Genomic DNA, 23,367 nt, shown 5'->3' with positions numbered 1-23,367 from the left:
AACATTAACAAATAAAAAGATAAAGATAACAGGTGTAGGGAACAAATGAGGTGTTTGTGGAATACAAAAAATGCAAGAGAACACTTAAAGAAATAAACCGGGGCAGCTAAAAGAAGACATGAAGTTGCCCTAGCAGACAAGGTGAAGAAAAATCCTAAGGGATTCTACAGATACGTTAAGACAAAGGGATTGCAAGGGACAAAATTTGCCCTCTAGAAAACCAGATTGGTAATCCATGTTTGGAGCTAAAACAGATAGGGGGAGATCTGAAATGAATTCTTTGCATCTGTTTTTACTCAGGAGATGGACACAGAGCCTACAGAAGTGATGCAAAGCAGCATCATGTCCCATAGCTATTTCCAATAACCCCCTGATCTTGACTGTGTCACAACTTCTAGTCCTTACTGGCCCTCAACCTTCTCATCTTAAGCAATCAGGTTTTTGCTCTGAAAATGTTTACCACCTGATCTGTAGCACTATTGAAATTCACGGCAGTGTGCTGGTCATTGTCCACCATTCTTATGACCATTGAATTGCATCCTTTCTGAGCCTGATGTTTTCACTGGCCTGAAACCAATTCTCGCATTCTTCATTTTAATTTTAAACATTCCTAAATCCTTTAATCTTCATTGTCATGTTTTTGCATTGATCCAAACAAAGCTGTAACAGCTGAATTGGTAGATTGAGAATAATTAAATTTTAATATAAAATTATGTACATTTGATTACAAATAAAAAGCATATGATTTGTCTGCGAGGAGCCACTTATGTTTTTTGAACCTAGTTATATGCCTTTGGCTTCATCAACCAGTGGAGACTATTGGATACTCAGCTCTAATTCGACTGCTCATAGACATTTGCCTTCATCTTCCACTTATTTCACCATGCCACGCAAGTCAATAAATCCACTACAGAGCCATCCCAAATCAAGCCAATCTCTGTCTATGCCTTCAGATTTCCAGTCTTCCTTGCTACAATGCTTCTGCTGGAGTAGAACCACAGGACAGATGGAAAACTGTTCAACCTACATTGCCTCATTTCCATATCCAAGGTCAGTCAGCTGAATCATGGAGCTGCCCTCTGACAACATGACGAGACCTAGAACAATGTGGACCCCTTCTGAGATCTCAATAGGCACTTCTGAATGAAAGCAGACATTGATGATGAAGTTTATCATTGTGCTAGCACTCCCTATAACCATGTGTTGCTTGAAGACCAAGATCATAAGTGCAACACAGTCTACCCACACCAATAATTCCTGCTCTCTGATGTGCTTTTTGGACTATTTCTAATGGGCACCACATGGCACTGGAGAGATATGAGTGTTGTCTCTGTAATATCTTTCAAATACACAGAACAATGAGATAACAAACATGATTGTCCTCAGCCAGGCTAACATTCCCATGATTAAGGTTCTTGTCACTTTCAGTTGTTTTATTTGACAGGCCGTGTGTTTGCATACCTGAATTCAGATTCCTGAAACTGGCACTCTCATCTGAGTTTTGTCATAATAGACAAAGAAAAATAATCACATATGTCCTCAAAACATCCTTGAGGGAATGTGATATCCTCACCGACTCTGGGGAAATCCTGGCTCGCATCAGCTGATGGCAAAGAAGTATTTAAGATAGCACTGAGAGTCTCAAATTCAACTGTTAGGACACACAGAAGCCACACATAATAGTCAAAGATGCATACCACCTCATAATCTACCCATTCATTCATCCCATCAGGTCTCTCCTGCCCCACCTGTGGAAGAGTCTGTGGCCTCAGAAAAAGCAGTACTGAAGCAAGTCATCCTGAGGAACCACCTACGAAGTTAAATGACTCCTCAAGATTGAAATATACTGAAATTAAACCAAAATGCATGACATTAGCATTCTTAAATACATGAGGAGTTTTATTTTTAAAAGCTCTCCTTTGTAAATTGCTTTTTAGAACACTTTCCAATTGGATTGATTAGTGGCAAATTTTGTCGTTGCAGTTTGAGCAGAAAATAAGACTGGTCAAAGCCAGTAAAATATGCACTGGGTTAGCCAATTATACCTATTCCTGAACATGGTACCAGGAGATGAAAAATAATCACTTAAGTAAACGGGAAAGAAAAGAGACTAATTTTTCACAAGTTTGCAACAGAAGAAAGACTTGCATTTGTATTAGCACCATAGAGGGCGGCTGGATGTACGAGAACACTTTACAGTTAATGAAGTACTTGTCAAGTGTGGTCACTGTTGTAATGTTATAGTTGCTTTTGACTGTAGCCTAAAGTGCTGATTTCTACTGATGTTCAAAAGTAGTATTTTAAAAACATTTTAATAACTTCTAATGACATAATCAGTGGAGAAAATAGGCCTCTAAGAAATAATTTGATTGGAATTGCAATCATTAGGCATATTAAAATGAAACAGGAATTACTGCATTAAAACTAATCAAAGGTAAATAATATCTAATGAAAATTAAGACATGATGCAGTGATTCCAGTAACTCACTCATTCGCTCATTCCTGTTGCAGCTGATGTTAATTTTTGTGTTTTGATGTTAATACATAGCTGTTGGCTGTCCCAACGTCAGGAAATGAACAATATTAAGGAGAAAAATGTTTATGGGTAATGGTGAGAAGAGGTTATTCCCTCTGGGATCTGAAGTACTACATACCAGACTGGCATGCCAGGTCCACGTCCTTTTCAAAATCTGTCTATAAATAGGCAGCAGGATACAAAAAAAAACAGTAAGTTAGAGTTGGAGAGGCTACAGCTGAAAGAACTTACCCATTTACTGAATCCCAGAAAAATAAAATTAAATTCAGAAGTCGTGACAATTTTGTGTATTCCCATGTTTCAGTTTCCATTCCATAACCTTGTGTGGTACTAGGCTTCAAGTGTGCACCTGGTTAGCTTTTAAGTACCCACTTAGACCATGAATTCCAGGTGCAGGTGAAAAAATATCTATTCCTAAGCAATCCTTCACCCATTTGCTTAAATATAGCTTCTCAGCACAGAAACTGGCCCTTCAATCCACCATGTTCGTGCAAACTGTTTCACTAATCCTATTTACCAGCATTTGGTCCAATAGCTACAATGGTTAAATGACCTCTGCTTGTCCAGATATTGGACAAGTATCTGCCTCCACCATGTTCCATATTCTTCCTCAGATCCCCTGCAAGCCTCTTACTGTTCACCATAAACCTGTCAGTCTCTGGTCTCAGACACCTCTGCCATGAAGAAACATTTCTTACTGAGCCCTTTATAATTCTGAAATACTCTATCAGACCATTACCTTCCCCTACCCCACCAACGTCCCCTACACCAAGGAGACAAGCCCATTTATCCAGACTCTCCTCATAAAGGACCTTTCTTATAACAGTTCTGTTCTGTTTACAGTTTAGGCCTTTTCTAATTTTAAATTCCTTAGTTACAATTCCAATTATGTTACTTTGTTCCAATTGAAAATCACTGCATATTGTTAAAATGTTCCAGCTCTGAACACATCCTAATGAAAACACGAGGAAATCTACAGATGCTGGAAATTCAAGCAACACACACAAAATGCTGGTGGAACGCAGCAGGCCAGGCAGCATCTATAGAAAAAAGTACAGTCAACACCTGACGAAGGGTCTTGGCCCGAAACGTCGGCTGTATTTCTTCCTATACATGCTGCCTGGCCTGCTGCGTTCCACCGGCATTTTTTGTGTGTTGCCTACATCCTAATGAATATCTTCATACCCTCTCTAGTGTCATCTTATCCTGTCTTGGGTATAGTAGCCAGAAATGTACACAGTTATTTTGGTATTAGCTCCCCACTCTTCCAATCCACATAATGTGTAGTATTGCAACAGAGCACATGCTACACCTGCCCCTACACCTCCTCTCTCATGACCATTCAGGGCCACAAAGAGTCCTTCCAGGTTAGGCGACACATCAGCTGTGAGTCTGTTGGGGTCATACTGTGTTTGGTGCTCCTGGTGTGGCCTCCTGTATATCAGTGAGATCCAACATAGATTGGAAGACCGCTTTGCCGAGCACCTATGCTCTATCCACCAGAAAATGTGAGATTTCCCGATGGCCAACCATTTCAGTTCTATTTTCCAGTCCCATTTTCACATGTCAGTCCATGGCCTCCTCTACTGTTGCAATGAGACCACACTCAGGTTGGAGGAGAAACACTTTATATTCAGTCTGGGTATATTCCAATGTGACTGCATGAACATTGATTTTTTGAACTTCTGGTAATGCCCCCCCACCCACCTTCAACATGCCCCATTCCCATTTTCCTCCCCCCCACCCACCTTCAACTCTCCTTCAACATTCCCCATTCCCATTTTCCTCCCACCCACCCACCTTCAACATTCCCCATTCCCATTTTCCATCCCCCCCACCCACCTTCAACTCTCCTTCAACATTCCCCATTCCCAGTTTCCTCTCACCTTATCTCCTTACCTGCCCATCACCTCCCTTTGTTGCTCTGCCCCTTTCCTTTCTTCCATGGCTTTCTATCCTCTCCTATCAGATTCCTTCCTCTCCAGCCCTTTATCTCTTTCACCAATCAACTTCCCAGCTCTTTATATCACCCCCTTCCGCTCTCCTGGTTTCACCTATCACCTACTACCTTGTACTTCTTCCTCTCCTCCCCCCCACCTTCTTACTCTGATGTCTAATCTCTTTTCTCCTATCCTGATGAAGGGTCTTGGCCCAGAACGTCGACTGTTTACTCTTTTCTATAGATGCTGCCTGGCCTGGCTGAGTTCCTCCAGCATTTTGTGTATATTACTTTGATTTCCAATGTCTACAGATTTCTTTTGTTTATGGGTAGTATCTTATTTGCTTTCATCAGCATCTTTTCTACTTGTCCTACTCATTATCGCTTGTCATTGCCACTCTCCAGCAGCCACAATGTTTGATCTTCCACTGTATATCTGCAAACTTCTTAAATATATGGACCATGATTAAGTACAAATCATTTTATTATAAAAAGCATGAGGTCCAGAACAGAGCCTTGCAGAACATCAAGTTACTACAACTAGCTTTGACCTCCCTTTAGTTTGCTTTCCGCAAATGAACCAATTTCAGATTTCACTTGACTCTCTCCTTTGGATTCAATGGACTTATCTGTTTTGACTAATCTGCCTGCTGAAGCTTGGTCAAATGGAATTAAGCTTCATACTCAATAACCTTCAATAACTCTTCTTGTTAACTTGTCAAAAATTACGATTGAATATAATGCATATGAGCATCCCTTCAATTATCAACACTAGTTGCTTCAGATGAGGAAGCTTCTTTGTGAAATTTTGCATTCTACGTGATGAAAAACATCTGAAGAGATGCTCACAAGGGACTGTGGAACTTTGATTCAGTAATGTTATATTTTGTAGAATGTTGATGCAGCCAGACAGCTTTGTACAAGCCTTCAGAGAGCAGATCAGAGTTGGTAGATGACTAGATTCAGATAAACATTCTTTCCTAAAATGCTGCATGGGGAGGAAGGCAGCAAATTGATATAGGACTGTGTGAGTATTTCCACCACTTTTAGATTTTAAAGTAATGTGATTGGTATGCTCTAAATGGAATGACTGGGAGCTCAATTTAAAGGCAATTCTGTTCCACTTCAATTACAACTTAATGAATATTTTTGTATGGCAGGGAAACTCACTGCTATGGCCAGCCCACTGCTTAAGGAAATGTAGTTAGGGAAAGAATGGTTAACTAACCGGCAGAAGAATGGAAACAGATTAGTAGTTGAGGAAATCTCAGTTTACATGTCATTCCAAGTACTTTTCTGCACTGTGATAAAATGGGGATGAATGTTTCCCTGGGGAGTGCAGTCACAGCAATATAGAAGCTCAGCAACACAAGTGGGCAGCAGAAGCAGCTCAAGGGTACTATCAAGCAGCAGTGAAAGGATTGGACATGAATCTATTTCTGTCGCAGACACAGACATAGAGTTGCAGCTAAACTGAAGCAAGTCTAACTTCCGTATGGGAGGCTTTGCTGGGGTTATTGTGGAGGGTTTAAATTAATTTGGTCTGGAATGGTGCACAGAAGGGACTGAAGCTGAGCCAAGTATGGAAAGAAAATGATGTCATCCCAGCAGCAGATCATACATAGACAAGGCACATGCGAAGAATGAAGAGCTGGTACTGTATTTACCCTAATGAGAAGGGTCTGAGCAGTAAGACAGATGAGCAGAGGCCATTAATAAACAATTGGAATATGATACTGGAGACGTGGCTGAGCAAAGAGCAGGACTGGTGACTGAACATTCAGAAAGGTCAGGGGAGAGGAGGTGCTGTTGCAACATTGACAAAGGAATCAATTTTTGTAGAGAAGAGCGAAGATATAATTGAAGGTTTCAGATGAGGCCATATGGATGGAATTTAGAATAGAAATGGAGGGTCACTTTTCTGGGGCCACATGAATTTTCTTAAGCTATGAGGTGACTACCTCTAAGAATGTGCAAAGTGCCTTTGGAGTACATGTCCAATAACTGGTGAAGGTAATTATTTAGAACACAGATCTAAAGTACTGTCTGCACTTTCCATTGCACATTATAGAAAGGACACGATGGCACTGGAGAGGGTGCAGAGGAATTTCACCAGGATGTTGCATGGGATGGTGCATCCTGGCTGTGTGCTGAGACTGGTTAAGTTGTATTTGCCTTGGAGAAAGCGGAAAATGTGATTGAGGTAAACAAAATTATAAAAGGGATTGACTCTTCTTAGCAGAGGTTTCTAAAACAAGACAGCATAATTGTTCCTTCTTCCCCTTGTGAGGTTAGGCCTCATGGTTGTGGGAACCTATGGTGTCTCCTATGAACCATTCCTGTTGCTCAAAACATCTCCCGCAAATTCTGCCTATATTGAGTTAGACTCAACGTGTTGATATTAGCCATGCACACTTCATCTCTTGCCGCATAAATTCCACCTCTTCCTCTTATCTGCAGCTTTTGCACAATGTAAGTTTGACAAGTTATTTCCACATCAAGCAATACTAAGCAAATCTGAACAGATCCATGGATATCCATGGTTACTGGACAGACATAATTCCTTCCTGACTTTTACAACTGATACTCAAATTATACAATAAACTTACTTATTGAGATACATTGCAGAATAGTCACTTCAGGTCCTTCGAGCCATGCTGCCCAGCAACCCCCAATTTAACCTTAGTCTAAGCTTGGGACACTTTACAATGACCTACTAACTGGTAGGTGGAACAAAACCACAATCAGAAAAAGCCTATGCATTCCATAGAGTACAGACTCCTTCTAGATGGCATCAGAATTGACATCCAATGCCCCAAACTACAACAGCCTCGTGCTAACCACTACACTACCATTTTGCCCCAATTTTATCCACCTTAAATACCCTCTATTGAATACAAAAAAAGAGCAAGGATAGCCACTTTGAACCCACTCTGACATACAGCTAATCTAAGTTAATGCTTTTGTCTGCATCCTCTTGATATGCCTGAATTCTTTTCATGTACAGTAATCTATTGACTCAATGAAACTCAATGATTTTGCCTTCACAGTTTTCCAAAGTAGTTAAAAGATTAACCAATAACCATATGAAGAAATTTCTGCCTGCCTCAGTCTCAGGCTTAACCTTTATTTGATACCTTGACCTCATATTGGATTCCACAACCAGGGGATAGATCCTTCCTCAATCCAGCCCGTTAGGTTCTGTAAGAATTTTTTAAGTTTTATGAGATCTCCCTTTCTAAATTATGCAGAATACAGTCATAATCTATTCAAGTTTCCCTCACACATCCTACCTCAATAATTCCCTGAAACCACTTAGTACTCTGTAAGGCTGGTATTCAGAGGACAGGTATGTCAGTTGCTAGAAAGATATTACTCTCTGTGAATTGCTCCTTTACTCACCATTATCTGGACTTGACCATTTTTATAAGAATCAGGTGAGTTTTCATTCTCTTCATTTTTGCAGCTTCCTGTTCGACATTTTATAACATCTTGAATCTATGAGAAATTATAAGATTTTGAAAATAAATCCTTATTAAACTGAAGTAATAAGCAGCAAATTGCAGTTGTGAAAGATCCACACCAGCGCTTCTTTCTGTTTTCAGGTGGATATAGTGTGATCATGTTTATGCTTCCTGACTTCTTTAAAATTTTCATATATGGTCAGATCTTGTCAACCCCAAAAATAAGACATGTTTTCAAAACTACATATTTTCCCCATTTTTTTAGGTGAAAGTGACTGTGGCTCTTACTCAGCCTCTAAGTGTCTATGACTTCAGAGCGTACTTCAATGGTTTACATCTGTTCACTCGGCTCGAATGCAGTATCCAAATTTGTCAGATCAGAGGACATTTTCTCTGTTGCTTTTTTCATTCTGTGTCTTGGACTCAGAATCAAGTACTGTATCCAAATAACCTGGTCCTATACCCTCCACACCCACTTCAATCCTGGTCTGAAGGTAGAAAGTTGAAAGAAGCCACCACTGAGATAGGTAAGATTGGTGCTGGACATTAAGATTTTTTTTCTCAAGATAATTTATTTATCTTTACTCCTAGAAATCTTATAATTCACCTCACTATTACTCATGTATGCACTGCTAGGAAACTGCATGGGAGTAATCACTGGAAGTTAGAGAAATTGATGCTCCTGCCATCAGATTGGGGTACAGATGGAATATGAGGTGCTTTTCATCCAACCTGAACGGAGGCAGTGGATGGGCATATCAGAATGGGAACAGGAAGTTAAATTAAAATGGTTAGTCACCAGGAGATCTTGCATTTTGTAATGAACAGAGGGAAAGTGGTGATGGAACTCAACAGATCAGACAATGTCAATGGAGGGAAATGAATAGTCAGTATTTCAGGTCAAGATTCTTTACTTGGATTGGGGTGTTTAGGTCAAAGTTCAGCAATGGTGGTGCTGTCACAGGGATGAGGGCTGGTAGTTGAATGGCTGCTCCTGCTTCTGCTTACTATGTCTTTAAGAGGACCTTTCCAATCACAGGTGGAGGGAGCTCTCTTGTTGAAGGAAAAGCAAGATATTATGAAGGTGCTGGTGTGGAAGTTGGTACTGAGATTAGATGAAGTGGAGATAGAAAAAACTGGGAGGCTGGAATGGAGTCACAAACCTGAAATATTAATGCTGTTTCTCCTTCCACAAAGACTGCCTGACTTCTTGAGTACTTCCAGCATTTTCAGTTTTAATTTGTTTGGCAAGCTTTTGGTTAACTACTTCATTCTATTCATCTATTCAATAGTTTATGTCACCACCATATCCAGGAGTTCATGCCTCATATTGGCCATTTGTGTGTGAAGATCTGTCTAGCATCCAGCTTATATTTGCCTTCCATTAGTTTCAGCTTGTGTTCCTGATACATATTTACTTTCTTTATCTGATCACAATGCATTTCTTTTTAAGTCTTCCTTTCATATTTTCTCCTCAATCATTCCTCAAGACTCAATTTTCTAATGCCGTACAAAAACCTCACATATTTTTTCATACAGCAGAGTTACCAGAGCAATACTTATATCTTTTTGGCAGAATTTGCTTCTGGGTTTTATTTTTTCAATGGCAACAGTCTTTGTAAGTTTCTTTAATTCTCTATAAACTCACCACTCTTGGAATACTTGTCTTTAAATCAGGAGCAAATCACTAAGTCCTTCATTCAAGTGGCATTGAACTAGCAAGTTAGAAGCTTGCTCTTTTAAAAGGACATGCCAGTCTTTCTCTCTTCACTCCATTGTCCAATTGAGTGAGGCTGAATAGGCCATTACTTGACACATACACTAACACTTACTACACAAAAACATTCTAGTTACAAGTGAAGGTCAGCATCATTCTTCTGATTTCCGTGTAAGTAATCCTGGAATACTTTCAAACCCTAGAGTACTGTATAGCAATATATATTATTCATGTCTTGAATTTATTTGGGATTATATTTGATTGTAAACTTTATATTTAATAATTACATACTATACGTTCAGTAGAGAGATATATAACAATCAAAACTCAGTTAGTGCAGGAGAATCAGTAACTGCTGCTTTGCACTATCTGAGCCAGCAAGAAGTGTCTCTGGTGACCTCCTTCACTTTTTTTGTAGGCTGAGAAAGGTTCAGCCAGGTTCCACTCTCAAATCCTTTCACATGACTGCTCCTGGACATGATGGCTAGAGAAGGATTCTCTGCATTCACAGTCTCTTCTTTCCTTTAGGTTTGCAAAAAGGGCATTTAGTAACAGCACTTTGCTGAGACCCTCTATTACATACTCGATGAACAATCTCAGTTTGTTTTTTTTATTTTATTCAGTGATACAGCACAGAGTAGGCCCCTCTGACCCTTTGAACAACCAAACTCACAACCCTGACTAACTCTAGCTTAATCATGGGACAATTCACAAGGACCAATTAACCTACCCAGTACATCGTTAAACTGTGGGAGGAAACCAGGGAAAACCATGGGGAGGACAAACCGAGATTCCTTATATTAGTGGTCGCCAACCCGTCGATCTCTGAGACTTTCCCAGTAGATCCCGAAAAAAATGAAAAATAAATACACAAATACTGTTGAGAGATTGTTTCCGGGTTACGGGGTTTTAGTTCCGTTCTTTCTGCCCAGTGCGCATGTGTGTAGCTCCCCCACCACGCACTACACAGTGTACTTCAGTGGTCCCCAACCACCAGGCCGTGAGGAAATGATGTGATTTAGCGATGTGAAACGATATAAGTCAGCCGCACCTTTCCTCATTCCCTGTCAAGCCCACTGTTGAACTTGAACGCACGCGAGGTCATCAGACACCTAAACGCAGTGATACCCTCGCGCTAGGAATCACTGGTTGGCTTCGCGTGGCTGGCGAGAAGTGCTGTTGCTACTGGCCTGGAGCGCGGACAGATGGGCGCCGCCTCTAAACCTGTTTAGCACACCGAATGTTCGTGGGGAACCCGGTACTAAAATATTCACAGACGACCTAATTCGGGCTCAGGGTTTCATAAGTAGCAGAGCAGCTACCTCGTTGTGATCTACTGAAAGTCATCCCTCGAGACAAACTTTTGTTGGCCGATAGATCCTACAAGGGTGGACGCGCACTCCTTGCTCGGTTGGTCACTCTCTCTGGACTGTGACCACCGTGGACCCGGGCCTCTCTGGCCCTTACCTTGTGGTCTCACCCCACTCACGACCAGCTGCACCTGGCCTAGGCGTCTGGCGGTGGGCGGGCGGGAGGCTGGAGTTCAGGCCAGGAGGCTGTCTAATGAGGCAATGAAGCTCTCAAAACTGCTTTGGCACCTTGAGTCCAAGCACCTTGCGCTTAAGGACAAACCCATTGAGATTTTTCCAGAGGAAAAAACATGAGCAAGCGGGACAGAAGCTAATTGCTGAGAGCCACGTAAACTAAATTGTGGAATATACTGGACATAAGGAACCTGCTTCAAGTATTGCTGTATTCAGGTTGTGATTAACACCACCACCCCCCAAGGGGTGGTCCGCAAGAATATTGTAAATATTAAACCGGTCCGTGGTGCAAAAAAGGGTGGTGACCCCTGGTGTACATACATTATTTCTACTTCCGGGTTGTGGGGTTTTACTTCTGGTCTTTTCTGCCCAGTGCGCATGCGTGTGACTAATTGATTTAGTAGGTCGATCTTGCCTTTCACTAAGGCCGAGCTAGGGGATCTTGGGCTTTAAAAGGTTGGTGACCACTACCTTATAGAATGGTGCTGGAATTAAACTCTGAACTCTAGAATGCACCAAGTTATAACAGTGTTGTGCTAACTGCTATGCTACCATGGCACCCTCATGGAATCAGCTGATGATCACTGGTATACCAAACAGGTGTCACTATCGGTATTTCTGGGATTGTACTTTGCATTGTTATCAAACACTACCCAAGATAGTGCTGAGGGGCTTGGGGAGTGGTGCTGGAAGGATTGAACAAGTTACATCTATTGCGTGGCTACACATACCTCTCTCCTCAGGAAGCAGTGGATAGTGATAATAACGAAGCCTTGAATGGAGTCAAATACAGCAAACAATATTTGAAACAAAATTGATCGTCGGTCAGTCATCGCTAGAACAGCTGACATCCAGGTCAGTGCAAGCAATGGCAGAACAACACAGGAGCTCCACAAGGATGCCCTAGAGGAAAAAGAAATGGTTACTAATTTACACAGTAAGTGTGATTTATCACTTATGGACAATACAGAAGGGTCTGAATCAAACTTTGTGCCAAGGCTTCAATTAAAAAATGGAGTTATCTAGCAATTCCATCACATTATATTTTTTGTTCTGTATCACATAATTGAAAATTTACTTGCTAGACAAAAGATGCCAATGACTATTAACAAATCACTTGGCACCACACCAGGAATTTGACTAAGCACTCACTTATGTGCTTTCCCTTTGTGTATTTTCTGCAACTTTCACATCAGTCTTTCATTCCTCTTGCAAATATTATTTGGCATTCCTGGCACAAATTGATCTCAAACTTTGTGATGGTGCCAACTCTTTGACCCACTCCTCTCTAATGTTTCCGATACCCCACTCCCACTGATAGCCTCAGCCCTCCAATACTGATGACACCAATCCCAATACCCTAATCATCCCACCACAATGGCTGGGCCAATGGTGGATGGTTTTCGGTCACTTTATTTAGCTCTACTTCCAAACCCAAGCCACAATATTTTCCTCCTCCCCACTGAAACCACAGACATAAACCAGATGGTACAGCATCTTCTGTGGAAAGTGCTTTGTCCTTACAGTGATAGCAGAAGCTGAAATTTGTAGTTGGTAGGCCCCAATTTTAAATGACTATCAGTGAGCTGCAACAACATCCCTCTCCTGCAGTAATCTCGCGATTACTGTCCTACTTTTAATTCAAATTAAAAACCAAACTAAGATCTTTAAACTGTGTTAAAAATTGGACATCAGCATCCTCTGTTATTGTTGACATTTATTTTTATTTTCTTCTATTTGTTTTTTTTTCCTCCAATTAAACCAATTCTATTTTACTTGGATAGCAGATGTCATTCAAAAATTAGGATAGCCTAATTTTTCTCGTTGACATTGCCAAGAAAATGGCTGTGTTTCCCTGGATATCCTGTGATATGTCACATCTATAAGATGCTCAATACAGTAATAAGAGTTGCTAAGATATGTGAAACATTCATGCACATCTCCTCCATTTCCCAAACATCCATTCTCACCCAGTCTTCCCTCCCTAGGGAGGACAGAGATAGAGTTCCCCTGGTTTTCACCTTCTACTTGAAATGCCTCTGCATCTATCATCAATTCTCATCATTTCCACCAGCTTCTACATGATCCCACCACTCCACCACGAGGGGAAGAGCATCCCTCTGCCTTATACAGGAGCCACTCTCTCTGTGACTCCCAGTCCCTTCCAACTCTCCTCCTCGTCCCTAGTGCCTTTCTCTGTAACTGTAGGAGATACAACACCTACATCTCTACCCCCACCACCACCCAGGGGCATCAACAGCCTTTCCAGATCAGGCTCAGATTCATATGGCCCTCTTATGACATTTCTAATGATCTGGCCTCTACATCAGCAAGAAAAAACACAGATGAGGAGACATCATGCCAAGCACCCTTGCTTTGTCTACAACAGTCATTTTGACCTCAGCTACTCATCTCATTCTCATACCAGCCTGTATGTCCTCTGCCTGTAGCACTGCCAGCTGTGGCCAAACATCAACTAGAAGACCACTACCTTGTATTCTGTCTGGATAATCTACAACTCAATGATACCAACAGTGAATTTTCCACAGTAATCCCCACCTCCTGTGTTGCTGTATCTTTCCTTCTGATCCAGTGAATTCTTTAAGCCACTAAGCTCATTATTATCCAGCTCCTTCCCTCTCCACCCACCTGGTTCCACCTGCTTATTACTCACACACTTAACCCACTGGTTCCAACTACCCATCATGCCTTCTGTATTTGATTCCACTTATCACCGTGCAGTCTCTGACTCTATCTCCACTCTCCCTTCTCACTATCCAGCTCCATTTACCCATCATCCCCCTCCTCAGCTGGCTCCACCTATTGCCTGCCAGCTCTGTCCTCTGCACTCCCAAAACTTTGACTATCCCTCTGCCTCCACAGTTTCATACCAATACCTGACTCTCTGAGATCTCCTAGCAGTTTTTTTTTGTTTTTAAAATTCAGTTCTTTCCAAAATTCATTGAACAACCATTGGAAAATTAAGTTAAATTTGCTGCATTCCAGGAAGTTTTGAAGTAAATCAGATATCTGCATTAAAAATCATGAGAATTGGGGGGGTTTTCAAGATGGCGGCACTGTGAAAAGTCTGCTTTGCTGAGCTCAGCACGGCAACACTGATAATTTCACATATAAACCTATCCGTTTTAACCTTTTTTAAAATGCCTAAGTGTTGGATTTAATAACATGAACATTGATGAGTATTTGTTTTGAGCTGCTTCAACACCATGTCATCGATAAGTACTAAAATGGCGGCCAAAATGTACTGCACAGAGCGCTCGCCCGGGGCTGGGGAGCAAGCTGCTGCTAGCTATGCTAACACGTTGGACCCTGCTTTTCGTCAAGTAATTCAGGAAGTTACAGAGAACATACCCAAAATGATGGACGAGAAGCTGGGTCCACTGTCTCTAACACTCCAGAACCACACAATGGAGCTTAAAAATCTTGTTACAAGAACAACCGAGGCCGAGGGCCGAGTTTCCGCGGTAGACACTGTCGCTGACCAGGCCCAAAGCCACATCTGGGCACTGGAAAAGCAAGTTCGAAGCCTGTCTGACTATATCGATGATCTTGAGAATAGAGGTAGGAGAAAGAACATACGGATCGCTGGCCTAGCTGAAGGTACAGAAGGCAGCCAGCCAGTGAAGCTTTTTGAAGGCTGGCTGCTTAATTTCCTTGATTTGGAAACCAAGGCTGGATGCTTTGGAAAGAGCTCATCGTACGCTGGCTCCAAAACCGGGCCCAGGCCAATGCCCTTGACCTGTCCTCGTGCTGTTACATAATTCCGGAGATAAGCAAAGAGTGATGGAGGCTTTAAGATGCCGCGGGACTGATGCCCAGGCTTTAATATATGAGGGATCCAGGCTTAAGTTTTTTCAAGATTTTTCAGCAGCTGTTATTCAGAAGCACAAGTAACTCGACCAGGTAAAGAAGCAGCTGAGAGAATCCGGAATCCAGTACTTTATGCTATACCCAGCGGTGCTGAAAATCACCTACAACGGGACCACCAAGATATTTGATTTGCCTGACAAAGCTAAAACTTTTGTGGACATGTTGGGCTAAAGAATGTATACAGTATATTGTGTAGCCCTGGTTATAGATGATAACTTGCTCGATGGTCACTTTATTTTAACTTTTCATTACTCAACAGCAAGATATCTTATAGGATGGGTAACGTGTTTGTTTTGATTAATATAGTTCCATTATTTGTTTAAATTAGCGGTGCTGCTCCAGCCTGAAGGAGTTTAAACATGACGGTAACAAATCGGTGGATTGATAAATTATGCCATTTTCATTTTTGACTATGTTAAATGCCATATTGGCAGTGGGGCAGAATATGAGGTGGTAGAAGGTTCAGATATCCCCTTTAAGTGTGAGGTAAGTCCTCTTGTTCAGTGCTGATGGCACTTAGTCTTTTTTGTGTGTTTTTTAAAATTTACTTATTGCTGCTCAGCTGATCTTAAGTCGGGTTTCTTCTCCTCCGGAGTCACATGATTGTTATAAAGGGTTATGACCAGTAATGTATTAAAATATTGCACTTGGAACATTAAGGGGAGTCATTCACCAATCAAGAGAAAGAAAATCCTACTAAATCTGAAAAAGGAAAGGGTACATATTGCCTTATTGAAGGAGACACATGTAAATGATAAAGAACATCTAAAACTGCAACAGAGTGGATTTGATTAAGTCTATTTTTCATCTTTTAATACCAGGAGTAGGGAGGTGGCCATTTTAATTAGGAAGAACTTACTTTTTAAGTTATTAGACTGCATTAAGGATAAGTATGGGAGATTTGTGATTGTTAAGGCTTCAATATATGGAGAGGAATATGGTATTCTCAATGTTTACTGCCCTTCAGCTCATCCTCTCAAATTCCTAATAGATGCTTTTTCCAAACCTACAAGCTTTTCAATACAAAACATTACTGTAGGTGGGGATTTTAATTGTCTCATGGACCCATTAATGGACAGAGTGCCTAGTGGTCCCCAATTGCTCTCCTCACAGTCCAATCAAATGATGGGCTTTTGTGGAGAACTAGGACTTGTGGATGTCTGGAGGTTGTTACATCCCACAGCCAAAGACTTCACATTTTTTTCTAATCCACACAAGTGTTACACCAGAATAGACTTTTTTTTTAACCCCCATAATGCTCCTAGATTTAGTTGTATCCTGCGCAATTGGAAATATCATTTCTGACCACGCAGTAGTATTTTTAAATATTAAGCCCAAAGATAATTCAGCACAATCTAGACATTGGAGGCTGAATTCTTTTATTCTAAAAGATAATAAATTTATAGACTAATTTACTTCCAAATTCAAAACCTTCCTATCTATTAATTCCAAATCGGCTAGTAGTCCATCGATGCTCTGGGAAACTGCTAAGGCCTATGCAAGGGGATTAATTATATAGAACATAGAATAGTACAACACATTACAGGCCCTTCAGCCCACAATGTTGTGCCAACCCTCAAACCCTGCCTCCCATATAACCCCCCACCTTAAATTCCTCTACATAACTGTCTAGTAGTCTCTTAAACTTCACTAGTGTATCTGCCTCCACCACTGATCAGGCAGTGCATTCCACGCACCAACCACTCTCTGAGTGAAAAACCTTCCTCTAATATCCCCCTTGAACTTCCCTCCCCTGACCTTAAAGGCATGTCCTCTTGTACTGAGCAGTGGTGCCCTGAGGAAGAGGCGCTGGCTGTCCACTCTGTCTATTCCTCCTAATATCTTGTACACCTCTATCATGTCTCCTCTCATCCTCCTTCTCTCCAAAGAGTAAATCCCGAGCTCCCTTAATCTCTGATCATAATCCATACTCTCTAAACCAGGCAGCATCCTGGTAAATCTCCTCTGTACCCTTTCCAATGCTTCCACATCCTTCCTATAGTGAGGCGACCAGAACTGGACACAGTACTCCAAATGTGGCCTAGAGTTTTATAGAGCTGCATCATTACATCGCGTCTCTTAAACTCTATCCCTCTACTTATGAAATCTAACACCTCATAAGCTTTCTTAACTACCCTATTTACCTGTGAGGCAACTTTCAGGGATCTGTGGACATGTACCCTCAGATTCCTCTGCTCCTCCACACTACCAAGTATCCTGCCATTTACTTTGTACTCTGCCTTGGAGTTTGTCCTTCCAAAGTGTACCACTTCACACTTCTCCGGGTTGAACTCCATCTGCCACTTCTCAGCCCACTTCTGCATCCTATCAATGTCTCTGCAATCATCGACAATCCTCCACACTATCTACTACACCACCAACCTTTGTGTCGTCTGCAAACTTGCCAACCCACCCTTCTACCCCCACATCCAGGTCGTTAATAAAAATCACAAAAAGTAGAGGTCCCAGAACAGATCCTTGTGGGACACCACTAGTCACAACCCTCCAATTTGAATGCACTCCCTCCACCACAACCCTCTGCCTTCTGCAGGCAAGCCAATTCTGAATCCACCTGGCCAAACTTCCCTGGATCCCATGCCTTCTGACTTTCTGAATAAGCCTACTGTGTGGAACCTTGTCAAATGCCTTACTAAAATCCATGTAAATCACATCCACTGCACTACCCTCATCTATATGCCTGGTCACCTCCTCAAAGAACTCTATCAGGCTTGTTAGGCACAATCTGCCCTTCACAAAGTCATGCTGACTGTCCCTGATCAGACCATGATTCTCTAAATGCCCATAGATCCTATCTCTAAGACCAGCTTTCCCGCCACAGACATAAGGCTCACTGGTCTATAATTACCCGGACTATCCCTACTACCTTTTTTGAACAAGGGAACAACATTTGCCTCCCTCCAAACCTCCGGTACCATTCCCATGGACAATGAGGATATAAAGATCCTAGCCAGAGGTTCAGCAATCTCTTCCCTTGCCTCGTGGAGAAGCCTGGGGAATATTCCATCAGGCCCTGGGGACTTATCTGTCCTAATGTATTTTAACAACTCCAACACCTCCTTACCCTTAATATCAACATGCTCCAGAACATCAACCTCACTCATATTGTCCTCACCGTCATCAAGTTCCCTCTCAGTGGTGAATACCGAAGAGAAGTATTCATTGAGGACCTCACTCACTTCCACAGCCTCCAGGCACGTCTTCCCACTTTTATCTCTAATTGGTCCTACCTTCACTCCTGTCATAATTGTAGAATAATTCACATAATTGTAGAATGCCTTGGGGTTTTCCTTTACCCTACTCGCCAAGGCCTTCTCATGCCCCCTTCTTGCTCTTCTCAGCTCCTTTCTTGCTACCCTATATTCCTCAATAGACGCATCTGATCCTTGCTTCCTAAACCTCATATATGCTGCTTTCTTCCACCTGATTAGATTTTTCACTTCACTTGTCACCCATGGTTCCTTCACTCTACCATTCTTTATCTTCCTCACCGGGACAATTTTATCCCTAACATCCTGCAAGAGATCCTTAAACATCGTCCACATGTCCATAGTACATCTCCCGGCAAAAACATCATCCCAATTCACATCTGCAAGTTCTGGCCTTATAGCCTCATAATTTGCCCTTCCCCAATTAAAAATTTTCCTGTCCTCTCTGATTTTGTCCTTTTCCATGATAATGCTAAAAGCCAGGGGGTGGTGATTACTGTCCCCCAGATGCTCACCCACTGAGACCTAATCCGGTTTGTTACCTAATATTAGATCTAGTATGGCATTCCCCCTTGTCGGCCTGTCAACATACTGTGGCAGGAATCCATCCTGGACACACTTAAACTCTGCCCCATCTAAACCCTTGGAACTAATCAAGTGCCAATCAATATTAGGGAAGTTAAAGTCACCCATGATAACAACCCTGTTATTTTTGCACCTTTCCAAAATCTGCCTCCCAATCTGCTCCTCAGTATCTCTGCTGCTACCAGAGAATACCCCCAGTAGAGTAACTGCTTCCTTCCTGTTCCTGATTTCCACCCATACTGACTCAAAAGAGGATCCTGCTACATTACCCACCCTTTCTGCAGCTGTAATAGTATCCCTGACCAGTAATGCCACCCCTCCTCCCTTTCCCCCCTCTCTATCCCTTTTAAAGCACTTAAATCCAGGAATATTGAGAATCCATTCCTGCCCTGGTGCCAGCCAAGTCTCTGTAATAGCCACTACATCATAATTCCATGTATGTATCCAAGCTCTCAGTTCATCACCTTTGCTCCTGATGCTTCTTGCATTGAAGTACACACACTTTAGCCCTTCTACCTTACTACCTTTACACCCTTTATTCTGCTTCTCTTTCCTCAAAACCTCTCTATATGTTAGATCTGGTTTTACTTCATGCACGTCTTTCACTGCTCTATCGCTCCGGGTCCCATCCCCCTTGCAAATGAATCTTCCCGAACCATGCTAGCAAACCTACCTGCAAGGATCTTGCTCCCCCTCGAGTTCAGGTGCAACCCATCCAATCTGTACAGGTCCAACCTTCCCCAGAAGAGATCCCAATGATCCAAAAATCTAAAACCCTGCCCCCTGCACCAACTCCTCAGCCACGCATTTAACTGCCATCTTCTCCAATTCTTACCATCACTATCACGTAGTACTGGCAGCAATCCTGAGAACGCCACCCTCGAGGTCCTGTTCTTCAGCCTTCTGCCTAGTTCCCGAAACTCACACTTCAGGACCTCATCCCTCTTCCTGTCTATGTCGTTGGTCCCAACATGTATCACGGCTTCTGGTTGCTTTCCCTCTTGTACCAGGATGTCATGCACCCGGTCAGAGACATCCCGGACCCTGGCACCCGGAAGGCAACAAACCATGCGGGTGTCCGTCTCACGTCCACAAAATCCCCTGTCTGCTCCTCTGACTATTGAGTCTCCAATGACGACAGCTCTCCTCTTCTCCGTCCCATCCTTCTGCACCACAGGGTCAGACTCAGTGCCAGAGGCCCTGCCACCGTGGCTCACACCTGGTCGGTCGTCCTTGCCAACAGCATCCAGGACGATAAACTTATTATTCAGGGGAATGGCTACAGGGGTGCTCTGCACTACCTGTCTAATCTCCTTCGCTTTCCCCCCTCTGGCTGTCACCCAACGACCTGCTTCCGGCAGCCTAGGTATGACTACCTCCCTGTAGCTCTCATCTATGGCTGCCTCATTCTCCCTTATGAGTCAAAGGTCATCCAGCTGCTGCTCCAGATTCCTCACACGGTCTTCCAGATCGCCCAGCTGCAAGCACTTCTGGCGATGGGATTCTGCGGGAGAGGGGAGTTCCCCCAAGACTGCCACATCTCACAGGAGAGGCACATCACTGTCTCAGGAGGCATTGTAAAGACTAACTGGGAACAAGCTCGTCCTCCGCCTCTTCTCGTTGAAACCTCTCGAGTCAAAGCCTCAAATCTCCACTCCTTCACTGGCCCACTCACTCACTAGCTGCTTTCCAAATTATTATCTCCTACTCTGCTAGTAAGAAGCAACAAGCTGCGGAACAGCAGTGTCTAGTGGAAGCAAGGCTTGCGGCAGCTGAAAAGGATTATATTAGTAAGCCTTCTGCAGACAAGTTACAGAATATCACAGCCCTACACTGTACACTAAGCTCTTTACTTACACAAGCAACCAAAAGAAAATTGACATTTGCTAAACAACGATTGTTTGAACATGGTGAAAAACCAGATAGGTATTTGGCTTATTTAGCTGGAAAGAAAAATGCCTCTCAGACTATTGCTTCAATTAGGGATGGGATCAACTGGTAATTCTAAAATTATTAATGTTGTGCTTAAGAATTTTTATTCTAAATTGTATCAATCTGAGCAATGTCATGATGGACAATCTAGGATGGAGTCCTTTTTCAGGAATTTAGATCTCCCAGGCCTTTCTTCTGAACAAGAGTCCCTCCTCAATGCTCCGTTATCTATACATGAGATACAGAAAGCTATGAGACAGCTCCAAAGTGTCCTAATGGACTCACTAGTGAATTTTATAAAGAGTTCACAGGGTTATTATCAGAGCCTACACTAAACATGTTCAATCATACATTTAATTGTGGTCTCCTCCCACCATCATTGAGAGAAGCTAATATCTCCCTAATTCTTAAGAAAGGAAAGAGCCCTGAAGCTTGTGCCTCCTACAGGCCTATTTGATTGTTAAATGTTGACTTTAAAATCTTATCTAAAACCTTAGCTTTGTGATTAGAAATAGTGTTACCTATTATCATAAAAGAAGATCAAATGGGTTTTGTTAAAGGTTGTAGATCATCTAACAATATCAGATTACTTAATGTGATTCAGGCCCGTCAGCAACAGGCAGTGGTTTCCTTAGATGCAGAAAAGGCCTTTGATTGTGTCAAATGGCTCTATCTTTTTTCACTTTAGAATGATTTGATTTGGGCAATAATTTTATTAAGTGGGTGAAGGTTCTTTATAATGCCCTTTGGCTGTGATTTTCACTGATGGTGTTAGGTCGGATAATTTTAGTATTCTGAGGGGTAGCTGGCACCACTACTTTTCATACCAGTGATCGAGCCATTGGCTGAGGCTATTTGGCCAGACCCCAAAATATCTGCTCCAGACTAACGGCTAAATTCACATAAAATTACATTGTATGTGGATGATGTTCTAATTTTCTTATCAAACCCTGCTATATCAGTGCACCACCTTATACAGTGCATCAATTCACTTAGCGCCTTTTCAGGTTATAAAATCAACTTTACTAAATCAGAGGCTATGCCTCTGGGGAATCTGCAGCAGGTATCTGACACTCAGGCTGTTTTCCCCTTTAAATGGTCACAGACAGGTTTTGTTTACTTAGGCATATTTATCACAACTACATTTGATCAATTGTTCAAAGCTAACTTTACACAGTTATTTGGCAAAATCAAACAGGATCTTGAATGATGGAGCACTCTTCCCATTTCTTGGCTTGGCTGAATATCCTTGCTCAAAATGAACATTCTTCCTCATCTGCTGTACCCAATATGAATGATTCCAGTCATTTTTACCCAACAAATACTTTAAAAAAATGGCTGGTTTGTTTCTTTCATCTGGAACGAAAAAAAGACCCTGTATTAAAATGTGTAAGTTACAGCTTCCCAGTAGTCTAGGGGGTCTGGATATTCCGGACATCAAAAAATATCAATTAAGGTCCTTTTTATCTTATGTGGTTGACTGGGTTTGCAGGGAACCCTCCTCAATTTGGCTAGACATTGAAGCTTCACAAGCAAAATGCCCTCTTATTAATTTGCTTTTCCTCAATAAGATGAAACTAGTTAAGGAATATTGTTGCAATCCAATAACAATTAATACTGTCAGGGCTTGGAGGGCGGTGTGACAAATTGAGGGCAAAGCAGTGAAAATATCACCCTTCACTCTAATAACCAGCAGTCCAGATTTTCAGCCTGGCATAATGGATTCTGGATTTAAACTTTGGATTTCTAAGGGTATTTTCCATCTAGGAGATTTGTTTGATGAAGGAACGAGCATGTCTTTTAGTCAAATAGTACAGAAATTTAACATACCCAACAAGGATCTTTTTCATTTCTTTCAGATAAGAGATTCTATACAGAAAAAAACATCATTGTTAACTGATTTCTATAGTTCTGACACAGAAAAGAGGGTGTTTTGTTCTAAGGGGGAAGTCTCCATCCATTCTTTTTACAGCATCCTGAGGGAATGTTCTTGTGGAGAGGCTGAGCAGCTGGGAAGGGTCTGGGAGGAAGAGCTGGGAGTAGAAATTACAGCTGAAACATGGGAAGACATCTGTGATAATGCAAAGAAGATTTCAGTTTGTAATAGACTCCAGATTGTCTCTCGAAATTTAAGACAGGGGTTTCTCCAATGTGGTCTAAATGTAAAGTAAATACTGGAATTTTCACCCGTTTTTTGACTTGTCCCAAACTTCAGGCATACTGGAGTGATATTTTGGGTGAGATGGAAAAGATTCTGAAGACGGAGCTTGAACTTGTCTTTTCTCTAAGGCTTACCCAGCAGTATTATTAATGCACATCAGAAAAAACTTTTTAACATCCTGACTTTTTGTGCGAGGAAGAACATTTTACTTTGTTGGATATCCGATAAGGCTCCTGGAATTTTTGGTTGACATAAATTAATCATGGAATACATTCCTTTGGACTTTTTGATATGTATGGTACACTAAAAAACAAATAGTTTTCATAAAACATGGCAACCTTTTCTGCAGTATGTAGATGTAAACCTGTCTG

At 41.9% G+C, this 23,367-nt stretch overlaps 1 protein-coding gene across 5 annotated transcripts in view; it reads right to left on the bottom strand.

Moving 5' to 3' along the window:
- Nucleotides 1-2,646: 2,646 nt before the first annotated feature.
- Nucleotides 2,647-23,367, bottom strand: part of LOC140719771 (adhesion G protein-coupled receptor B2-like) — a 1,068,758-nt gene continuing 1,048,037 nt past the window's right edge. For all 5 annotated transcript variants that reach the window (XM_073034634.1, XM_073034637.1, XM_073034636.1 and 2 more), the window contains 3 exons: nt 11,932-12,103; nt 7,878-7,973; nt 2,647-2,694 (listed from right to left, as the gene is read on the bottom strand). In XM_073034634.1, coding sequence (XP_072890735.1) covers nt 2,647-2,694; nt 7,878-7,973; nt 11,932-12,103 — 316 coding nt within the window. The remainder of the gene's footprint in view (nt 2,695-7,877; nt 7,974-11,931; nt 12,104-23,367) is intronic.

This window comes from Hemitrygon akajei, chromosome 32, assembly GCF_048418815.1.
Source record: "Hemitrygon akajei chromosome 32, sHemAka1.3, whole genome shotgun sequence".
In the NCBI taxonomy this organism is placed as follows: Eukaryota; Metazoa; Chordata; class Chondrichthyes; order Myliobatiformes; family Dasyatidae; genus Hemitrygon; species Hemitrygon akajei.
Note: the sequence above shows the minus strand (reverse complement) of the source record. Positions and strands in the feature narration are given on the sequence as shown.